The sequence below is a fragment of the Mobula birostris genome, chromosome 4, assembly GCF_030028105.1.
Source record: "Mobula birostris isolate sMobBir1 chromosome 4, sMobBir1.hap1, whole genome shotgun sequence".
Taxonomy (NCBI): domain Eukaryota; kingdom Metazoa; phylum Chordata; class Chondrichthyes; order Myliobatiformes; family Myliobatidae; genus Mobula; species Mobula birostris.
The window spans coordinates 88931611-88956353 of record NC_092373.1 but is presented as its reverse complement, the minus strand read 5'-3'; the positions used below and the strand labels follow the sequence as shown (position 1 = coordinate 88956353).

The 24743-nt window shown below is 43.3% G+C and overlaps 1 protein-coding gene across 1 annotated transcript in view; it reads right to left on the bottom strand.

The window, feature by feature from the left end:
• Window positions 1–19605, bottom strand: part of LOC140196468 (glypican-1-like) — a 210565-nt gene extending 190960 nt beyond the window's left edge. The window contains exon 1 of the mRNA XM_072255732.1: window positions 18887–19605. Coding sequence (XP_072111833.1) covers window positions 18887–19037 — 151 coding nt within the window. The 5' untranslated portion in view covers window positions 19038–19605. The remainder of the gene's footprint in view (window positions 1–18886) is intronic.
• Between the last annotated feature and the right edge of the window lie 5138 nt (window positions 19606–24743).

Here is a 24743-nt window from a genome sequence, read left to right as displayed (position 1 = left end):
CAGCCACCATTCAGATAATAATCTGTTTTCCTGTTTTTGCCACCAAAGAGGATAACCTCACATTTATCCACCTTAAATTGCATCTGCCATGAATTTGCCCACTGACCTAACTTATCCAAGTCACCACTGCCGCCCAGCTTCGTGTCATCCGCAAGCTTGGAGATGCTGCATTTAATTCCCTCATCTAAGTCAATAACATTTTTGTAAACAACTGGGGTCCCAGCACTGAGCCTTGCGGTACCCCACTAGTCACTGCCTGCCATTCTGAAAAGGTCCTGTTTATTCCCACTCTTTGCTTCCTGTCTGCTAACCAATTCTCTATCCACATCAATACCATACCCCCAATACCGTGTGCTTTAAGTTTGCACACTAATCTCCTGTGTGGCACCTTGTCAAAAGCCTTTTGGAAATCCAAATATACCACATCCACTGGTTCTCCCCTATCCACTCTACTAGTTACATCCTCAAAAAATTCTATAAGATTCGTCAGACATGATTTTCCTTTCACAAATCCATGCTGATTTTGTCCGATGATTTCACCGCTTTCCAAATGTGCTGTTATCACATCTTTGATAACTGACTCCAGCAGTTTCCTCACCACCGATGTTAGGCTAACCGGTCTATAATTCTCCAGTTTCTCTCTCCCTCCTTTTTCAAAAAGTGGGGTTACATTAGCCACCCTCTAATTCTCAGGAACTAGTCTAGAATCTAAAGAGTTTTGAAAAATTATCACTAATGCATCCACTATTTCTTGGGCTACTTCCTTAAGCACTCTGGGATGCAGACCATCTGGCCCTGGGGATTTATCTGCCTTTCATCCCTTCAATTTACCTAACATCACTTCCCTACTAACATGTATTTCGCTCAGTTCTTCCATCTCACTGGACCCTCTGTCCCCTACGATTTCCGGAAGATTATTTATGTCCTCCTTAGTGAAGACAGAACCAAAGTAGTTATTCAATTGGTCTGCCATGTCCTTGCTCCCCATAATCAATTCACCCGTTTCTGTCTGTAGGGGACCTACATTTGTCTTAACCAATCTTTTTCTTTTCACATATCCATAAAAGCTTTTACAGTCAGTTTTTATGTTCCCTGCCAGTTTTCTCTCATAATCTTTTTTCCCCTTCCTAATTAAGCCCTTTGTCCTCCTCTGCTGAACTCTGAATTTCTCCCAGTCCTCAGGTGTGCCACTTTTTCTGGCTAATTTGTATGCTTCTTCTTTGGAATTGATACTGTCCCTAATTTCCCTTGTCAGCCACGGGTGCACTACCTTCCTTGATTTATTCTTTTGCCAAACTGGGATGAACAATTGTTGCAGTTCATCCATGCGATCTTTAAATGCTTGTCATTGCATATCCACCGTCAACCCTTTAAGTGTCATTTGCCAGTCTATTTTAGCTCATTCACGTCTCATACCTTCAAAGTTACCCTTCTTTAAGTTCAGAACCTTTGTTTCTGAATTAACTATGTCACTCTCCATCTTAATAAAGAATTCCACCATATTATGGTCACTCTTACCCAAGGGGCCTCTCACGACAAGATTGCTAATTAACCCTTCCTCATTGCTCAATACCCAGTCTAGAATAGCCTGCTCCCTAGTTGGTTCCTCAACATGTTGGTTCAAAAAACCATCCCACAAACATTCCAAGAAATCCTCTTCCTCAGCACCCTTACCAATTTGGTTCACCCAATCTATATGTAGATTGAAGTCACCCATTATAACTGCTGTTCCTTTATTGCACACATTTCTAATTTCCTGTTTAATACCATCCCCAACCTCACTGCTACTGTTAGGTGGCCTGTACACAACTCCCACCAGCGTTTTCTGCCCCTTAGTGTTATGCACATAGGAAGGAGAATGAAAATCTGGCTGAGTGGTATCATAACAACTTCTTACTCAATTGTCAGCAAGACCACGGAGATAGTTATTGTCTTCAGTAGAAGGAAACCAGAGTCCTCATTGGGAAATCAGAGGTGGAAAAGGTCAGCGACTTTAAATTCCTCGGTGTAATCATTTTGGAGGTTCTGTTCTGGGCTCAGCAAGCTAGCACAATTATGAAGAAAGCACAGCAACACCTCTGCTTCCTTTTAACTTTGCAAAGATTCGGCATGACATCTAAGACGTTGACGAACTTCGATAGATGTGCGGTGGAGAATATATTGATTTGCTGCATCACATCCTTGTACGGAAACACCAATGCCCTTGAACAGAAAATTCTACACAAAGTAGTGAGTATGACCCAGTCCAACACGTGTAAAGCCCACCTCACCATTGAGCACATCTACATGGAGCATTCTCACAGGAAAGTAGATCATCAGGGACCCCCACCACCCAGGTCATGTTCTCATCTCACTGCTGCCATCAGGAAGAAGGTACAGGAGCTTCAGGACTCACACCACCACGTTCTGGAACAGTCACTACCCCTCAGCCATCAGGCGCTTGAACCAAAGGAGGTAATTTCATTTGCCCAGTCACTGTAATGATCTCACAATCTATGGACTCACTTTAAAGGACTCTTCATCTATGTTCTAAACATTTATTGCTTATTTATTTATTATTTCTTCCTTCTTTTTGTATTTACACAGATCATTTTCTTTTGCACTTTGGTTGAACGCCTAGTTGGTGCGATCTTCCTTTAATTCTATTATTGTTTTTGGACTTACAGAGTATGCCCGCAAGAAAATGAAATCTCACATTGTACATAGTAACATACATATAGTTTGATAATAAATTTACGTTGAACTGCAAACTTCTTTCTTCCCCTTGAAAAGAAATAAATCTATTCTAAGAAATGGAAAAAAATGCTTCCATTTACCGAGAATCTACAAAATTGTCCAAAATCAAGGTTAATTAGACTAGAAGTAAATCAGAATAGATAGAAGTATAAAACTGAAATTTAAAATAGAATATTAATAGAAAGTGTGGAAAAAATATAAATTATCTCTTAATACTAAACAGTACATTGCTTTGTTTACTAAATAAGCTACTGTATCAAAATGATTTACTTTAATAATGCAACATCTGCTATTTCTGTTCCTATGGTTCTTAAAACTTTTATCTGCCTTTGTCTCTTTCCATCATAACAACGCCTATCCCCGATCAGCCTCTCAGCTACTGTCCGAAATTTAAGACCATACAAATCTCTGCAGCTTCCAACACCTCTTTGCTTCCTGTCCAGAGAAGCTTTTCTTGTAAAATGCATGACGGGTTGGTGCTGATGACATGACTGATGTCTCACAACTCCAGTAACACTGGTTTAGTCCTGAATTAGAGTGTCGTCATGTGGAAGGTGTACGTCGGTGAGGGTTGTCAATGGAAAGTGAGGAGTATAAAGTAGGATTAGTTTAAGTGGGTGCCTGGTGATTGGCATGGATTCAATGAGCTTAAGGGCCGGATTCTGTGCTATAACTTCATGCCTATGAAAACTCCCATCCTGCTGTCTGAGGATGAAGGCTGAAAGTAGGCAACTATAAAGAATAATCATGCAACTATATCACATGTTTGCACAACTGAATGAGATACATTTCCAAGTCAAATACACTGGTTAACTAATAATTTATCAATCCCAGATTTGAAAGTAACAATTGGGCTGGTGTCAGGAGCTCTTGCCTCTGGCAGCAGTGACCCAAAATGAATGTGTGTGAAGTTCAATATACCAGCTTGATTCCTGGAATGGGATGCAAGCCATATAAAAAGAAATTAAACAGACTGTGCCAATGGCAGATCATATCATAGGGGAAGCAATACGGATTAATAAGAGAATACTCCAATGAATTAAAAGCAGCACCCCAAGATCAAGATGCACAAACTAGAAGAAAATGGAAGAAAGTTATCCAGACCTGTCAGAACCATTTCCTGCAATCTCAGAATCAACTCCTCCAACCATCACAGAGCAGGCCCCAGAACCTGAGATTGTTTCACAGCCACAAGTCTCACCTGCTAAGGAAAGTGATGTTTCCTGTCAGGGAAGACATTATCCCACAAGAGTAAGAAATCCTCCACAGTGCCTGAGTGGGACAATTTAAATAATGATGATGCTGTGGATTTCTGTATATAATAGTTGTATTATACAATATACACTGTATTTTGTTGAGATGCATTCTATATCAAATTGGAGTTTGTAGCTAAGCAGGAAAGGGGTGTTGTATATTTAATATTTCAGCAATATTTGAGTAATATGGTAAATATATCAGTTGATTAAGCATTCCTGTTTATTTGAATAATTTACAGGTTATATGTAAGAATAAGTGAATTGCATACTTCATGACACTACCATGTTTTACACGCGTGACTCACATCTCTCAATTCTCTTATTTCCTTTCAATTAGTTTAATAGTTTGAAGTTACAAACATATCAAAAAGACTAAAGAGCTGATTATTGACTTCAGGAGGAGGAAACCAGAGGTCCATAAACCAGTTCTCATCCGAGGATCAGAGGTGGAGAAGGTCAGCAACTTTAAATTCCTCTGTGTTACCATTTCAGAGGATCTGCCCTGGGTCCAGCACTCAAGTGCCATTAGAAAGAAAGCATAGCAGTGCCTCCATTTTCTTAACAGTTTGCAAAGATTTATCATGTCATCTAAAACTTTCACAAACTTCTATAGGTAGGTGATGAGAATATGTTGTCTGCTGGCATCACAGCCTTGGGTAAAGAAACACCAATGCCCTTGAACAGAAAGCTTGCAAAAATAGTGGATACCGCCCACTCCATCACGGGTAAAGCACATCTACGTGCAATGCTGTTGCAGGAAAACAGCATCCATCATCAAGGACCCCCACCGTTGAGGTCATGCTCTCTTCTCGTCACTGCCATCTGGAAGATTGTACAGGAGCAACCGGACTCGCCCCACTAGGTTCAGGAACAGTTATTACCCCTCAACCATCAGGCTCCTGAATTAAAGGGGGATAACTTCACTCACTCCAATATTGAAATGTTCCCACAACCTATCGACTCATTTCCAAAGATTCCTGATATCATGTTCTCGTTATTTATAGCTTATTTATTATAATCTCCTCTTTGTTTTCCATTTTGTTTGGCTGTCCTTTTGCAGGTGGTGTTCCGTTGATTCTATTGTGTTTCCTGCATTTACTGTGAATGCCTGCAAGATAATGAATCTCAGTTGAATATGGTGGCGTTTATGTACTTTGATAATAAATTCACTTTGAACCTCAACTTTGAATTCCTCTTTATCATTAATATCTGATGCAGGAGATATTACTGGGGAAGAAAGATACTCCCCATTATTTGATCTTCCTTATACCTGAGAATGACAGCTAGGCTGTGACAGCAGCATCTGCTGAGGTGATGACAATTATTATGCAAGAACAACTCTGTAGGCAGCACTGACAGTGTGCCAACAAATGGCACTTGATAAAAATTCAAATACTTCACTTCCTGACCAGCTCAAAATTCCAGCCACAATTTTCCAGCAGATACTAAGCTCAGCCAAAGGACCCCAAAAGGGGTTGGAGGAATGTATTTAAATTTACAATGTGTAGTGGTCAGGGGCTTAGATCGTTTCTATGGAAACTGCAACACTGGGTTTAAGAAGGTCTGGCTCTGTGAAACACAAGTTCACAAAGGAGGCTTCCGTCAATTAGAGAGTTTACCAGCTCTTAACTTTGTCCTACCACTGTGATGCATGCTCTTGGGCTCTGTCAAAAGGTTGGCCTTTTTGAACAGCATTTGAAACAAAGGCATACTTAAGCAAGTCTATTTTTCCAAATGGAAGAAATGTAGGCAAAGGGTCACTTGCTCATTATTCTTGTGAAGGTTAATAACGCTGAACCGGCCATTGTTCAGGGGGACATTCTTCAGGCAGTACACAACAAAGGCAGAATGAGATTTCTCCTCGGTAGATAGGTGGAGATTGTAGGGAAGAGGCAGAGTGGGTGGGGGTGATTGATGACAACAGGTCTGAGCAGGTCCAGACAACCCAGCCAGCAGTCCAGACAAGGCCAGACATATTAATAGGCCAGATTTTCTTTCTTCTCCTCCTCCGCTTCCTTAAACACCAATTAAAAGGCCAATATCTGTCTCAGAAACAATTTAATGTGAGAAGGGGCACTCCCATAATTAAAATCAGACTGTCATACAGCAAATTAGCTCTAATTTGATGCAAAATTTATTGCCCAAATATATGAGGGACTGTATAAGTGGAAGAGTAATTGTGGACTGAATCCCCAAACTTCCCTCCCACACCGTTCCCCATCTCTAACTGCTCAATACACTGTGACAGAAGTGATTAGAACATAGCATAGGAACATGCCTCTCAGTCCATGCTGACTTTCAACCACCCTCTTACACTCACCCTATAATGATTCCTATTATTCTCCCACATTCCCATTAACTCCCTCCACACTACCACTCATCTGATCTGGACAGCCACTTTCCGTACTATACCTCTCTAACTCTATGACATGTGTGCCACTTGTCTCAGTAGCCCCAACACCTGTTGGCTGTGCATGGCCTTTTTACACAGCAGTACCTCTTTTAGACTGAGAGATGAAACTGTCTGAACCACGCCACTGACCCACAGAATGGAGAAATCCCAGTGCTGAGTGTCAACTCCACTGTGTAGGACAAGAACACAATAAAATAGCAGAGACAGGCTACTCAGCCCATCAAACCTGACCATTCAATGAACATGGCACATCTTCTGCAGGCCTCAAACCCTCCAATGTGCCACTTCCCATAACCCTCATTCTTTCAAAACCTAATCTACCTGCACTTTGAATACTACTAAAGAACCAGCCTTCATAAGCCTCTGCATTAGAAATTCCAGAGGCTCACCACACTCTAGGCTTAGAGTTTTTTTTTAATTTTTCAAACGCACCTCAATTTTAAATCCCTGACCCCTTATCCTGTACTTAAGTCTCTTTGTTTGAAAGTTTCCGACTAGTGAAAACATCTACCCTGTCAAGTCCACCTTAGGATTTTCTATCTTTGAAACAGGTCTCTCCTTGTTCATCTAAACTGCAAATAATCTTATCTTGGATCTTGGTTAAGGGGACTAAAACTGTGTGCAGTATTCCAGGTATGGCCTCCCAACGCATTTACTATTAATATTACGAATTGGCACTTTGTTTGGGATATGATTCGTAACCTTACCCACATAAAGATGGACAAAAGGCTTGAAATTGATTAGGTGGGAGGGTGGTGATTGATGAGACTGATGGATCACAGTATAGCCAAAATTGTCCATGTTATACACATTTCTGGGTGCTTACAAGATCAAAGTGTGACTGTTAAGTACATCGCACTGAGGATGTTTTCTGCATGATACACAAGTGGATCATGCACTTATGTGCATCACACACAGTAGTGTTTCTGATTGCTGGATTCATTAGTGGAACTAGTGAGATCGTTATTTCACCTAATAATCATTTCCATCTGCATTAATGAAGATTGACATTCCAAGGCACAAGCCGTGCCCATCACTGACCATCTCAGTAAAGGTCAACACAATCTGGGCTCAAGGGCAGGATACAGTGAAGATGTAGTGGTTAAGTGACTAGACTAGAAATACAGCAGTGTGGTGAACAACAGAGTCCCAGGTTCAAATCTCATCATGGGGCAATTACCAAATTTTGAAACCACTCTCACAAGTGAGCTTTTGAGGAAGTAGAGACAGACATGGCATTTTTCCCTGGCTGGTGATTCACACTCTCAAAATAAGAGGTCATCCATTTGGGAAAGATGTGAGGGAATATCTGGTGATTCTTTAGAAATTTCTATCTGAGATGGCTGTGGAATGCTAAGATGCTGAATTTATTCAAAAAATAAATAGACATTTATTACATTTTAAGAGAATTGTGTATGGGTTTAGTGAGAAAAAGTGACACTGAGGCAAGGGAAAAAAATCTGTTGAGATCTTATTGGATGACAGAACCAAGGGATTCAATGTCCTCTTTCTATTTCTTAGCATTAACAATGTAAAATAAAACAGTTGTTAACAAGTATGATCACAGATCCATTGGATTGTTGCAAAACACACCAAATTCATTACTGTCCTTACCTCAGCTGGGTCTGCATATAACTTCAACCCACCACTGTGGGTAACTCACTTCTTAAGTATGGCCTAGGAAGTCATGCAATCTAATAAGTAGGGATGGATAATAGTACCGGCTATGGCACCAACACGCATTCTGAAAAAATGAATATAGAATTTAAATTCTATATACATATCTGTTTACCTTCTTACTATTTGAAGGGGCACTCTACTTACATTAGGATATCTGACCAAAACCCATTGCAGGCTGATTAAACATCAGCCAATATCTGCAGTACAGCGAGTCATTTAGCTGCTGTGATGACTTCTTCCAAGGCTGCATCTGTGATGACACTTCTGGAATCTCTCCATTACTGGAGACATTACTATGGCCATCACTTACCATTCAGGCCTGCAGACCTCTCAACAGATTGCAAACATGTTCCTATATGCTAGGGCTCTGCTCCACCGTGTCTTCAAGGAAACCACGGCACTCATGGACTCCTTCAACCTCACACAACATACAAAATGCCAAAAGAACTCAATGGGTCAGGTTGCATCGACAAAGGGAAATTGACAGTTAACATTTTGGGTCGAGACCCTTCAGGTCCATTTCTTTCCACAGATGCTTCCTGACACATTGTGCTCCCCCCAGTTTTTGGTGTGTTGCTCCAGATTCTAGGATCAACAGCACTTCATGATGCAAACTCCCAATGGTCAGCTCTTCCCGACAAATTTATAAAAACAAGAAAGGAGAAAGCAGGGACTGATGGGCTCAAAAATTTAAAAAGTATTCTTCAAATCATATTTCAGAATAATAATTATGGTATTAGTGAGAGTGGAGAAACAGATATTAGGGAGCTTAGCTCAGAAGTGGACTGTCCCCTACCACTTCTGGAAATGTTAAGAGGACCACTGTACCACACCAGGAAGAACAGTAAAGTGCTCAGATTGCTGGCATTACAGCACTCTGTGGGTGAGAAAGCCAGAATCTTACCATCAGGAACTATTCTCAAGTGGCTGCATATGGCTTGCAAAACCCTCCTTCACTGAGGGCACAATGCCAGAGCAAAATGCATTTCAGCATTGTGGTCTCTCCCCTTATTGGACTATGAAAGATCAGAGTCATACAACACAGAAACAGGCCCTGAAGCTCCCCGGTCAATGCCAACTACGCATTACACCAATCCTCCATTAAGCCATTTCTTATTCTCTCCACATTCCCATCATCCCCCTCCCAATTTTACCATTCATCTACACACGAGGGCTGATTCACAGCAGCCTGCACACCCTCAGGATAGAATACAAAGCACGGGAACAGGCCTCTGCCCACAACTTTGTGCTAAACTAATTAAACTAGTAATAAAATGCCTAATCACCTCTGACTACACCATATCGACATTTGTCCATTCTTTGCACATTCATATGCCTATCTAAGAGCCTCTTAAATGCCTCTATCATATTTGCCTAAACTGCCACCAATGAATTCCAAGTACCCACACTGTTAAATAAAAACATACTCAGCACATTTCTTTCCTACCTTACTGCATCGTCTCTAGTATCAGACATTTCAGACCTGGGAAAATAGCAGCCATCCACTTCATCCACATCTCTTATAAACTTACTTCAGGATGTTGGAGGAAATCACAGAAGGAACATGCAAACTCCACACAGACAGTACTGGGTGTGGGGTGGGTGGTTTAGGATCGAAGCCTAGTCTTTTGGCACTATGAGGCACCGCCTCTACTAGCTGCACCACTCTACTCATACTAAAATGTCACAACTGGTTCCTCCCTTTACAGATGCTGCCTGACCTGCATTTATTTGGAGACAAAGGGATTATTTTTGCTTTCCATTCTAGAAGACCAAAAGCTGAAAGGGAAATGAGCCAGTGAAGCTTTGTGATGGAGGAGATGTAAACATATTTATTGCTCACAACTAAAGCCAGGCTTCAATAGGTAGCCTCTTGGGCACCTCATACCATCCTGGACAGGGGCCAAGCCTGTTGGCTTTTGTCAGGGGAAATTTTCACTGCGCATGCCAAATATTTGAGTAGTCCACTTTAGAAATCAAAACACATTTTCTTTGGCAATGGACGGGGGTGGGGGAGGGTGAAACTTTGAAAGCTTCACTGTTTATAAACTGAAACTCCCACACAGGTCCTGTGGCGGCATTCAGACGCACTGCAGGCTACACACAATCAGCCCCGACCTTGCCCTCGGCGCATGCTGTTCAGAGCCAGTCAGATCATGGGCTTAGGTCACACGCCAGAAGTTCAGGAGGACAGTCCAATGCAGCGCTGAAGGAATACTGCACTGCTGGAGGTGGCCAACTGCAGTACCTATAGAGTGCTTCACCACCCAAAGTGCTCATGTGCACTTTGAGGTGTGCCTTTTCAGGTGACACATTGAATGGGGCTTGTCCTGCTGTGTCCACTGGCTCTCGGAGATGCCAGAGCACCATTTTAAACTCGGGCAAGTTCATCTCAATGCCCAGATTGATTGTTATTGGCCAACCATGCCCTTCAAAATCAGTTTACCAGATATACCACCAATCACATGCATACTTGACGTTTGCCTCTTGAAGTTTACGCCTCCACATTCACCACAAAGATCAAAGTAAATTTATTATCAATGTATATACTGTATACATTATACAACTTTAAGATTTGTCTCCTTACAGGCAGCCATAACACAAACAAACCCAAAAAAATACCATAAGGAAGACTGCCAAGCACCCAATGTACAGAGGAAATCGTGCAAACAATAGTTAGTGCCACAGACTAAACACCAAGTAGAGATGCTGCCTCACGGCTTCAGCAACTCAAATTGAATCTGAATCTCTGATGTTGCGTGTGTGAATGCAGTGTGCTCTCCCTGTGACTATGTGGCTTTCGTCCATGTGTTCCAGCTTCCCCCGAAAAGTGAGCATTTCAATGGTCAGACTGTCCACTGTAAATTGCCCCAAATTTAAAAGCGATGGGTCAATATGGTGGAGGTGGTGGTGCAAGGGTGGGTAGTTGATGGGAACAGGAGGAGAAAGGGTAATGGTAGGACTGGAATTAGTGGGTGGCTGAGGGTCAGCATGGACTCTGTAGGTCAAGTGCTCAGTTTCTTTTCTGAAACTTTGAGATTCCCAATGCCTTCCACCTAGCTCATGGTATCGGAGCTCCTGGGAATCGAAATCAGCAGACTATTTCACTTTATACAAGCTGTCACAACAAATATGAGTATGATCACAACCCAGCATAATCCATTTTCCTCCACCTATCTATGTGTGCAAGCCTTCCAGCAAGGTTCATACAATGTAGGTAATAAGACCCCAGTGGCAGTGGCATGCAGTGTGAGCTCGGCCCTGTGTTCATAGGGAAGCTTAAACCACACTGAAAATCCAAAGGGCACATCACAAGAACACAATTGGACAAAGGCCAGCCCTGAGCCAAAGAGGAGATATGAGGGTAGGTGTTCAAAGGCAATCTCTACTTTCCACACAGCATTACAGGGGCCACTTGCCTCCCCCCACCACCACCCAGCTTATGTTATCTATTAACCCTTTTCCTCCCCCTCCCCTGTAACCTATCCATTGCTATCCACTCATCCCAGGTTCTACCACTCACCTTTACAGTACGGAGAATTCATAACGCACAATTATCCCATCAACCCACGTGCCACTGGGATGTGGGAAGAAATCCCTGTGGAGACAGGGAGAATGTGCAAACTCCACTGAGACAGCGACTAAGGTCAGAATGCAGCTGTGATGCAGCAGCTCTGCTAGCTTCACCACTCTGGGGGTGAGGGTTGTCTTAAAATGGACAGTAAAGTTTAGGTGAGGGAACTCCAGAAGTTGGGGACTCGACAAGAAAAGATACAGGCCCCACCCCACCCTGCTGCCAAGAGTAGTTCAAAAACTGAAGTGATGAACAAGCTTACATAAAGCTCCTGGAGACCACTATATTAGAAAGACTGCACTCTAGATAGATTTTGAAATTTTAGAACTTCAAAAACAACTACCCGGCGTAGATGTAGGTGAAAACTGTCTCACTTGGTCTAACATAAGAAAATCTGCAGATGCTGGAAATTCAAGCAACACACACAAAATGCTGGTGGAACGCAGCAGGCCAGGCAGCATCTATAGGAAGAAGTACAGTCCATGTTTCGGGCCGAGACCCTAAACATCGACTGTACTTCTTTCCATAGATACTGCCTGGCCTGCTGCATTCCACCAGCATTTTGTGTGTCACTTGGTCTAAGATGGGTTATGAACTCTCAAGGGTCTGAGCAAGCACCAGAGGTAAAAACCAGTAATTGGGCTAGGCTAACTGTGGAATAGTGCACGCAGGAGGTAATTCAAGTCACTGTCTACGTACAAGGCAGTTCAATATGGACCAAAACCCAGGCAGGGCTACTTTGTACTCAATGCCACACTGCTTTAGTACAAGAAACCATGTCAACAGACCTCTGCTATGCCACAGTGCCTACTTAGCGCTGGCTCTGATCTATTTTCCTATGTGCAAGGCACATCAACATTCACCATAGAGAACCAGCATTTCTGCCAAAGGAATGAAAAAAAAATAGGATCAATTTAACCACACATTTACTAATTTGACCAGAGAAGCAAGGGAATTTTCAAATGTTAACCAACGTCATCCCTTGAACCAGAGACATTAACATTATATTATCTGGTCACATATGTACTATTGTTTGGTGCAACATAAACTGTATGAGGTGTTTCATCGTAATTGTACAAGTCTGAGAACCCTATGCCAGTGTAACTTCTTTTAAATAATAGAGGATGTGTATTTAATGTGGGGGGGGGGGGAAGAGAGAGCAGTTTAAGGGAAATATGCCAGGCAAATTTTACTTTTTATACAGACAGAGGTGACTGTAATGGCTGCTAGAGCAGTGGTGGAAGCAGGTATGATTTAACAGACCTTTAGATAGAGATGTAAATATGCAGAGGCGATGGGTAGCACAACGCTTTACAGTATAGATGACCTGGGTTTAATTCTGCCGCTGCCCGTAAGGGGTACGTACGTTCTCCCCGTCACTGCATGGGTTTCCTCGTTGCTCCAGTTTCCTCCCACAGTCCAAACATGTACAGGTTGGTAGGTTCATCAGTCATTGTAAATTACCCCGTGTTTAGGCTAGGGTTAAATTGGCGGATTGCTGGATGCCTTGGCTTGAAGGGCACATTCCATGCTGTATCTCAATAAATACACGTGGGTCTTGTGCAGGCAGAACAGACTTAGCTTTTAAATTTGGCATTGTATTCCACACAGATATTGTGGGCTTAACAGCCTGTTCATGTCTTATACTATGCTATTTATGTATTTCTTTTCAAAAGAAATTTGGAAGTGAACAGCAATAGGTACCATATTCCTACACCAACAAAAACAATAAAAAGGTACACATGTGCACACACCAACAATGCAAATTAACCACAGTTGTACAGTAGTTGATCACATGAATAGGGACAGGGACGCTGATTGCAGGTAAAAGCAACACTGACATTTTGAAACTGTCAATGCAAAGATTGAAGATATGTACTGTACCTCGGAAAAGATTTCTGACAATGAAGTCAGGATGGGAAAGAGTGGTAAAAGATTCAGTTCAAGATAAAGGTTACTTTGGAGAAGAGGGGTGACTACACAGAGAGGGGATACCAGATGGAACAGGTTGGATTAATGAATGCATGGCCACCAGGTGTGGGCAAATAAATATAAGGAATTGTTATGGGAGTTGCCTGCTGAAACCGACAGACTAGTAATCATTTTACTGGAGGACATTTGCCTCCTTCCACCAGATAATCCAGTAGGATAAAGTTATCTTCAGAGAGAAGGAATCTAATTTTTGCTAATTCTACAAGGTCGGGTATGTGTATATTGATCAGTGCATTTCTGTCACTGGGACTCTAAGGATTTTTTTTAAGTGATGTTAACATTGAAAGTATGCACCGCTCAAGTGAAAATGAAGTGCAAGTTTTCTTACAGTCTTTTACAACCAACATCCTTAATATCCCCAGAAGTGCTGCCAGAAAATAAACATTTCATTTAAATACACTCAATGGAGCTGACAGAAAGCGTAAAAATGCACATGCAACAAAAAACAATACCCACTCATACAAGTGGACTTGCCACATGGGATGTGCATCTCACTTGGGAGAAGCATAGAAGTAATTAACGAAATTTCCATCATTGGGACTTTACATGCTTCAATTCTATACTAGTAATAGACTAACTGTAAACACTGAGGTGTGTTAATAAGTAATCGCCTGCCTCCTCCAGCCACCATCTTTCTCCACCACCAACCCCATCCACTGCCCCCGCCCCCCCCAACATGCCAGCTAGAAGGAGAGAGTTTTGGAAGGAAAGGGAAAGCAAGATCAATTTGACTGTCAAATATTTCCTCCATAATGAGAAATCAGAAGCAGCCATTGCTCTTGAAGGATTGTCCAACTATAAACATCAGCCCAGTTTTTCTCCCTGCACAAATGATACCAGGACTGTTGGTATTTCCAGCAACATTTTGATCCTGATTCCCAGTAACTGCCATGTTCTGCACTACGTATTTATAGCATTGTTCATCTTCTCCCCCTCTTCTCTGCCCTCAGTCATCTCCCTTAGAAGATCAGATGTGGTTAACATCCATTTATCACTCTTGGACAACACCACCGCCAGTCTGGAACAAGTTTGGTCTCTGCACTGTCACTAACAATCCCACTCCTCCCCCTAAAATATGCATATTTGCTCACAATTCTGATTGTGAGGAAGGGCTCTTAAACTGAAACGTTAACTGTTTTTCTCTCGACAGATGCTGCCCAAACTGCCGACTGTTTCCATCATAACCTCAATGCATCTCCTGAAGACGCCACAAAACCAATGATGGTCCTCCAACTGCATAACTCACACATCACCCCCTCCCTGCTCAATCTTCTCATTCCCATGCAACTCCTTTACCTTGACTAAAACCCAAGTACAATCCAAAATGTATAAAGAAATAACCGCAAAGTGTGTTAGGATTGGTAGTATTAACATGTATAACTATTGAAAGGGGGAAAAGTCATTACGAGCTGGATCCAAGGGAAAATGGAGAGGTGAAGGGAGGGAGGAAATGGGGTGTAAGAGAAGAGGAGGTTGGGCAGTGGGAGAAGGTAGGTGGGCAGCAAGGGGCCGTGTGGAGAAGATGAGTGACAGGTGAGGAAGTACCAGCGCTCAGGGTGGGAAGCAAATAGGTCATAGAGGGGTAATAGGTCACAGAGGGAGGAGACAGAAGGCATGGTGCAGAGGAAATGGGGCATTTTGGGTAAGACTGCACAGTGGGAGCAGATTCAAGATTGTTAGAATGAAATGATTGTTACCTCGGATGCAAAGCAACACAAAAAAATACATATCCCAATAAAAACAAAAACAGTAAATATAAATAATTCTATACATCACAATGTATCAGCAACTGTTATATACATGAACTGATTGTATGTACATAAATTGATGCTAGGTGATGTATATGCAGTAGAAGGTGGTATGGTGGGTTAATGGGTGGTGTTGATCAAGCTGATGGCTTGAGGGAAATAACCGATTTTAAGTCTACGTGTGGATGCTGCAGTGCCTCTTCTCTGATGGGAGTGGGACACAATCCATAAGGTGGGTGGGTGCAATCCTCCATGATATTGTTGGCCTTTTTCGGGCACCTCGCTGTATATGTGTCCTTGATATTGGTTGAGATGGAATGAGGTAGGGAGGATCGAGGAGAGGGATGGCATGAGGTGCTGGGGAGCAATGAGGCAGTGCAGGGAAATCGTGATAGTAATAGGGATATAGGATGGTGATGGGGAAACATGGGGGAGATGGGTTAGTATAGGGGAGCTCAGGGTTACTGGGAGAGACAGGATGGAGAAATGATAGCATGGGGCACTGGGGTTGGGAGAATACGGAACATTGAGGAGGAGATGGGAGTTCAAGGGGAGATGAGAACATGTAGGGCGAAGAGAGGGCAATGCAAATCAGAGCAATCGGACGGGAAGGAAGTGGTGTGGGGAAGACTGGTCAAGGCAGAGGGAGATGGAATGGTGTAGAGGTCAGGATCTGAGCAGTAAGATGGGGCATCTGGGCCCCACCCCTAGATTTTATGCTTGGGGTAAAATGCCAAAATGCACTACTTCAGCTGCCTAATATCTGTACTGACATTGCACTTCAGGCAAAATGATTCTGGGAGATTGTCCTTTGGCTCATAATACTGAGAGCTCTGAAAATGACTGCAGGAACAATGGAAAATGCAGAGCAGTGGACTCTATGCATCACAGGCACATCCCTTTCTGACATCTGTACTGACTGAAGGAGGCAATATCTCTTCCCACAGCTACCTTTGGGCAGGAGATACAAAAGCCTGAAGTCCCATACCACAGGCTCGAGAACAGCAACTTCCCTTCAACCATTCTTTTCTAGAACTGACCAGCAAAACCTTAATGACCAGTTTGGCACTACGATGACATTACACTAAAGTGGGCATTTTTGTTTTGTTCTGTTTCATTCTTGTAAAAATTTAGTATGATTTATATTTAATTTACACTTTTTTTGTGAATCCTGCTTATGATGCTGCAAGAAAGTTTTTCATTGCAGCTGTGCATAGATGTACATGTGCAGATGACAATAAACTTGGCTTGTCTTACACACTTACAACCCCAAAGGCACTTCAGAAATATGAATAGGTACACTTCACACCCTCAAGGAATGAGACTTCTGCTGCCAATCAAATACCTTGGCAGAACAGACTTCAATACAATTGCGGAAAAAAAAAAGTGGCTAGTTTGGACACAGCAAGGCAAGTCCAAACAGGGTGAGTAAAAGTGTTGGCAAGGCCGTCGAGGAGAACGCAGGACCTTTTATACCGATTGCATTAAAGATACAGGGTCTAGTTTTAACACCAGGTCTCAAAGACAACACTCACCAGACAGCATCGCACTCTCCTAGAGCATGTGTGTATAACCTTCGGTTGTCTGCCTAGGTATATGGTGTCTTGCCCAGAGGTAAGTGCACTGCCCAGACAACTGATGCTGTTTTGGAAGGATAACAATTTTCTTTAATGTCAGTTGGCCCCGAGAGGGGGAGAGAGGGGGAGAGAGGGGGAGAGAGGGGGAGAGAGGGGGAGAGAGGGGGAGAGAGGGGGAGAGAGGGGGAGAGAGGGGGAGAGAGGGGGAGAGAGGGGGAGAACAAAGCAGCTCCACCCAGCAGTGGATGTGTTCATGACTGGAGGGCTCATAGGGCAGGAAGGTAGTTCCACTAATTTAAATTATCTCTGCAGTTCTGGCATAAAAAGGCCAGGTTTTGCAATGAACTCGGGCGAGCTGGGGGGGGCGGGGGAGAGAGAGAAGAGTATGAAAGAGGGGGAAGAAGAGCCCTGCTCACTAACCTCCAGCAATGCTAATTAAAAGAGCCAGGGCAGGACACGGCAACTTGCCCCCAGGATTAACAATGCCCACCAGATTTCTTCTAGCAAACCAGCACTCAGTTAGTCCTGCACACGCTGGGCAGCGCTTAGCAGGGGTGGTAAAGCCCCCTGAAGCCATACAACCTGTCCAGTCTCACCTCATGAGATTTGATCATTCCGGTACGCTTCCAAGACCCCACTCAGAACCTACCACTGTACTCCAACAGTGGAGTGTGTGCGTCTTTGCGGGGGGGGGGGGGGAAGAAGAGGAGAGTATAAATGGACACAGGGACCCCTGTACACTGAGCAGGTTTCCTCTGCACAGTGTCAATTGCATTCAACCCGAACTGTAAAGTGCAACAAATACCCCTCCTCTCTTCTTCATTCCCTCCCCCTCACCCTACCTTCAATCCCTCTCGAAATTCAATGAGCAAACCGTGAGAACATTGATCCCTAACCTCGCCACAACAAAGGCAGTCGCCAGAAAACTACTCCACGGTAAAAATGCCCTGCAGAGCACACGGCAGTCATCCTTCTGCGGTAATCGCTATTGTCCTCGCACCCGTGGCTCTGATTACATGGGAGTGTGGGAGGGGGGTGGGTGGGGAAGAGGGGCTTTGACTTCAAACAGCTAAAATCAAAGCTGTCCAAGGGGCCAACACCGAGAGTGGGGGACCACCCCCATAGAAGGGTTTGCCCGCTGGTTGCCACCAGCTCCTGCCAGAATGGCCTGGTAAACCCATCCATTGTCAGAAGACACAATGGGACCTGCCTGCTAACTCCCAGATGACATTTTTTTTTAATTCACGCAGGAAAAAAACGAAGCCACATGGCATTCCTCCTGAACAAAAGGATCTCAGCCTGGTAGAGTTTAGAGGCTTTCTTTTGAGTGAAAATGGGGTTTCTCCTTTCTGTCCGCCCTACAAAACGCCCCACCAAACCCAGACAATGTTTTAGTCTGGCAATTAAAACTGGAATTTAGGAAACAGCCACGCTGCTTGCTCATCGCTCCAGCCAGTTCCCTTCCCTCCACGTTGGGCAGTTCAGACCTATTTGGGTCGGGCTTTTTCGCTGGGGCTGGGCCGTTTCTAAATCGCATCTAACCCCGACAAAAGAGTACGCCAAGTGCGCACCAGTAGGGGATTTTCATGCTCCGCACACTCGGCCTCAACTCCAAAGCCCCATCCGACCAACACACGTAGATAATCCAAAAATAACCTTTAACTTTCCAGTTCTCAACAAATAATCAGATCCCCAGGCAAACCAAACTGTGAAGAGTTCCACTTTATTCCCAATCCCATTCCGCCAGCCCAATCCTCCCCAATGCAATTCACATCAATACATTACAGTTTTATTTTTAAAAGATACTCATCCTTCCCAACCCCAAGCAACTAAAGTGCCCTTCAGAAGAGTTATCAGCCTCTCCTTTTTGACTGTGGTATCTCAAGCGTCTCCCTAGCGATCGCTCTTACCGGAGATTTCATTTGAAGGCACCCCGGTCACTGCGAATCCCTTGGAACTGTAGAGATACCTCATGTCGGAGCAACTCCGGGGTCTCTGGTCCCCGTTAACGATGGAGACGAGGTACCCCAGGAAAGGCAGGCTGAATGAAATCCACACCATCTTCACACGAGCGATGAACAGTGTGTACGTATCTTACAAACCCAAACAGAGAAAATCCGAAAACGAGATAAAGCAGGATCCGGTCAGTCAGAATCTCATAAACTCGATGCGACCGAAATAATAGTTTCCCAATCCGCTGCTGGGAGCGGGGGGTGGGGGTGAAATCCAAAATGTTCTCTTCTTCCCTCAAAATAAAAAAAGGCTTTTGACTTGTAATCTTCGATGAAGAAACCTGTTTCAATCCATCTCAAGGATTTGCAGATGTAAACGGATTCATTGTCACAGAAAAATCCACAGCTCCCACACACTAACAGACACACATAGACACACAAAGAATGCCGCGGACAAAATATTGTTCCAAAATAAATAAACACGATCCTTGGATGTTTTTTGCCCTCTTATTTCCAGACCTATTCTGTTTGTTTGTCTGTTGCTGCGCGGATGGTATAAAATCCGCGGAGTAAATGAAGTGTGGAGACGGAGGTGGTTGGTGGATGAAGTCTCCCACCTTACACAGACAGAACGAGAGAAACTGGAACTGCCTCTGTCTCTTTCTGTGCAGAATGCGCGCTACGGAGCTTTGCAACCCCGCCTCCACTCCCTCTTCCCCTCCCCATCTGACACAGGATGTTGCGAAAGGCTTAGATTCAGCCAATGAAAAAGAAGCGAAGCTTTATTAAACCCCTCCCCTGTTTTTTATTGTCACTGATTCCTAAGACCACCACCTCCTCCTGTCGCTAAAGTCCCATTCTGTAGGTGTGCGTTCACTTAACCCTTCCACACACACACACATCCAGTCACAAGTGAGTAAGATAGTTTTAATAAGGACAGCTGATACAAACTCGATTCTCTTCACTCACTTTGCTTGATATCAATTACAATTTAAAGGGGATAGTTTCCCGATTCTCTTTGTGACGTAAATGTATCATTGACTCACGGCTTCAATGTTGCACCTTAAGGAAAAAGAGGTCCAGAGGAAGATCAAGGAGCAGAGACACAATCTGAAATATAATCAGGGAAGGCTGGAAGAACTTAACAGGGCAGGCAGCATCTTTGGGAAGAAAAAGTAAGATAGATCGACCATGTTTGCAATGAATGATGGGGCAGAATTGAGGGGCCAAGTGGCCTGCCCCTCATTTTTGTAGGTGTGTTCTTGTGGTGGAGGGAGGTGTTGGCAGATTCGCTGGTCAAGATGAAACAGGCCATTTGAACAATTTAGCTGGTGACCCTGAGTTGAGGTGGAGGAACTAAAAGCCAGGGCATTTGTCGCAACTGCTCAGAGTTGCTGTTCAATGCATCTGGTCGGCAGAAGCCATAGAACAGAACAGCACAGTATAAGCCCTTTGGCCCACAATCTTCTGCAATCATTTTAACCTACTTCAAGATCAATCCCTCCTACATGATCCTCCATTTTTCTTTTATGCATGTGCAAAGTCCCTTAAATGTCCCTAATGTATCTGACACTACCACCACCCCAACAGTGCATTACATGCAGATCCCACTCCCTATGTAAAATCCTACCTCTCAGACCAGAGAGGTAATCACCTCCAAAGTATGCCTTTTTGTATTAGCTATCACTATCCTGGGGAAAAGACACTGGCTGCCCACCCTATCTATGTGTTCAGTCATCTTATACACTTCCATCAAATCTTCTCTTATCCATCTTCGCACCAAAAAAAACCTAGCATGCTCAACCTTTTCCTCATAGGTTGTGCTCTCCAATCCAGACAGCATCCTGGTAAATCTCTGTACCCTCTTTAGAGCTTCTACATACTTTCTAGACTGAATACAATACTCCAAGGATGGTCTAACCTGAGTTTTATAGAATTGCAACATTATCTTGTGGCTCTTGATCTCAATCCCCTGATCATTGAAGGCCAACACACCTTATGCCTTTTTAAACAACCATATCAACTTGTACAGCAACTTTGAGGGACCTATGGATGTGGACCCCAAGATCCCTCTGTTCCTCCACACTGCTAAGAATTCTACCATTAACCATGTACTCCACCTTCAGTTTTTGTCTTCCAAAGTGTACTTCTCACTTCTCTAGATTGAACACCACCTTCCACTTCTCAGCCCAGCTCTGCATATTATGAATGTCCCATTGTAACCTACGACAACAAGCCATGCAACCAACTTTCCCTGGATTCCATGCCTACTGCCTTTATGAATGAGCCTATTATACAGAACCTTGTCAGACACCTCACGATAATCACCTTCATCAATTTGTTTTCTCACTTTCTTAAGAAAGTCAATTAGGCTCATAAGGTATGACCTGTCCTTACAAAGCTATGTTGCCTATCCCTAATCAGGTTATGCTTCTCCAAATGCTCACAAATCCTGTATCTAAGAATAGTTTCCCCACCACTGCTGTAAAACTTACTGGTCTATAATTCCCAGGGTTACTCCTATTATCTTTCTTGAACAAAGGAAAAACATTTGCCATCCTCCAATCTTATGTTACTACTCCTATGGTCAGTGAGGACACTGACCAAGATCATTGCCAATGGGGCAACAACCTCTAACCTGGGGAATATCCTGTCTAGCCCTGGGGTCTTATCTATTCTAATGTTTTTTAAAAATGTTAACCTCAAAAGTCTCCCTCAACCTTGACATGTTCTAGTACATTAGACTCACAAACACAAGAGAATCTGCAGATGTTGAAAATCTAAAGCAACACACACAAAATGCTGGAGGAACCAGTGTTGAAGCTGAAGCAGGTCAGGCAGCATCTATGGAAAAGAATAAACAGTCGATGTTTTGGGCCGAGACCCTTCTTTAGCACTCATCGGGTGCTAACCACTATGCTACTGTGCCACCCCCTTCTGTTTCTAATTTACACTCCCAACTTTCTGCCTAATAGCCTCATAATTGGCCAATCAATATTAGGGAAGTTGAAGCTATCCATGATAAAGACTTCATTATTTTTGCACCTTTTCAAAATCTGCCTACTGATCTGTTCCTCGGTGTCCCTGTTGCTACTAGGAAACCTATAGAATACTTCCAAATGAGTGATTGCTCCCTTACTGTTTCTTACTTCCATTCACACTGACTTACTAGACAATCTCTCCAGCACATCCTCTCTTTCTGCAGCTGTGATACTATCTCTGATTAGCAATACCACTCCTCCATGTCTTTTACCTCCTTCTCTGTCTCTTTTGAGGCATCTAAACCCCAGAACATCCATGAACTGTTTCTACTCTTGTGACTTCCAGGTCTCTGTAATGGCCACACCATCGTTGCTCCAAGATCATCACGCTTGTTCCTGACACTACCTCCACTACAGTAAAAACATTTCAACCCATCCAAGTGACTGTATTTATGCCCTAACCAGTTCATATCCTTCCTCACAGTCTCTCTGCACATATACCTTTACACCAACCGCTCCATCATCTGACCTACCACTCTGGTTCCCATCCCACTGCCAATCCCAACAGTTCTAGTAAACCTGCTGCATGGACATTGGTCCCTCTTTATTTCACATGTAACCCGTAAAACATTAACATCTATCACCAAATACAGTACTGTGAAAAAATCTTAGGTATATATATACTGTACTATACTGTATTTGCTAATGTGGTGTGGAGAGCGAATTTGTAAATCTGGTGGGAGCAAAGGATGTTGGGAATGGTGACGATGGAGGAGTGTGGGGCAGGTGGCAGAGAGGGAGTGCTGGGGTGGGGGGCAAGAGTGACACAACTATAAACACACCCAGCCCTGAGGCACCAGGCAAGGTCGTTTGATTCCAAACAATTAGTTTATTGATCATTACAGAGTGTCTCTCTGGTGTTCCTCTCTCCCTTCTGCTTTTTACAACTATGATTCCCCTGTCCCTGCCCCCTTCCTACTCTCAGTCCACAATAGAGACTTTGGTTGTTTTTATTTGCACCTGTACCATGCAAAAGTCTTAACCACCATAGCTATATATATATATGTATGTATGTATATGTGTGTGTGTGTGTGTGTGTGTATATATATGTATGTATGTATGTATGTGCCTAAGTCTTTGCACAGTATTGTAGGTGCATGTTGGTTCATTGTTACCTCCTCAGATGCATTTTGGGATGATCAATGATTACTGCTGTTGTGGGTGACCCCTAGATCCTTATAAATTAATAAAAAGAAAGGACCAACTCCAAGAGAGGAGAATCTGATTGTCTGTAACCAGAGAGCACCTCCATGAGGAGAGAATTGAACACTCGCAATCAAGAATGAAATACGTAACTGGACTAGAAACAGAAGGCTAGATAGGATATCCCCATCTGTTTGGGAAGTGTTTTGATATGAGCTAAACAGACCTAAATAACTACTTTAAGAGGAACTGCACATGGGATGTTAGAGGAACTCAACTGGTAAGTTCGGGAAAATGGACAGTTGATATTTTTGGTCACAATCCTTTGTTTGGATGGTATCAAAAAGCAGCAAGAAAGACAGAGGGGGAGGAGTGCCAGGAAGTCCACGGAACTCCTTTTGAAGAGGGGAAGACAACTTCTTCGAAGTCAGCGTACCGTGAAGAGAGTTTGCAGTGGAGCATCAAAATGGAGACGAGAGGCTGCAGATGCTGGAATCTGGGGCAGCACACAAGATGCTGGAGCAGCTCAGTGGATGAGGCAGCGTACAAGGAGGAAAATGCATAGTCAACGTTTTGGGTCAAAACCCTTCATTTGGATTGGATCGTGAAAAAGGCTCTTTTACAAATTAGAATTTAATGATAAAGTTCTGTAGATACAAAACCAGCAGAAAATTTAGTATTGGTATAACTCACCCACTATATACAAATGTATAAATGGTAAATGGAGCCGTGAAAGTAGGCAACATGAAAACAGGCCCGTCATCCCTCTGAGAGCATGCCAGCCATCGACATCTCATTTAGTCAATCCTACACTAATCCCATATCTCATCAATTCATCTCAGTTTTTACCACTAAAACTGTGGCATAATAAATACCGGGTTACTTAATTGGGTGAATAAATGTTTTGCATGTATCATTTTATGGAAGGTATGTCATAGGTTATCTGCTGTGCATGAAATTTGTGTGCCCTATTATTGATTTGGTTTGAAGGTGTTGACTTTTAGTTGTGTTCATCAAGCTCTATTGATTTCTCAGGTGGTCTAGCAAAGTGAGACTTGATTTAAAAGATGTATTAACTTTTAGTCTCTTTAAGTACAAAATCTGCTGCGTGTGTGGATTGTTTTGCGGATTAATCTGGTAGAGAGAGTGAATTTATCCTGGACAACATCTAAATGAATTCAGTGTTCCTCCCGTTTTCATGCTCTTTGCCATAAGGCAGAAACAGGAGACTTACTACTGGATCACCCTCAGCCCAGTCTACTCACCGGGAGAAGATTTTATTCCTTTACACAAGAAAGTCTGCAGATGCTGGAAATCTGGAGCAACACACACAAAATGTTGGAGGACTCAGGTGGCACAGTAGCGTAGTGGTTAGCACGACACTTTGTAGTACTGGTGACCTGGATTCATTTCCTGCACTGCTTGTAAGGAGATTGTACATTCTCCCCTTGACCATGGAGGTTTCCTCTGGGTGCTGCGGTTTTCTCTCACATTCCGAGGATGTACAGGTTGGTAAGTTAGTTGGTCGTTGTAAATTGTCCTGTGATTAGACTCAGATAAAATCAGGAGATTGCTGGGCAGCGCGGTTCAAAGGGCTAGAAGGGCCTGTATCCCAATATATAAATAAATAA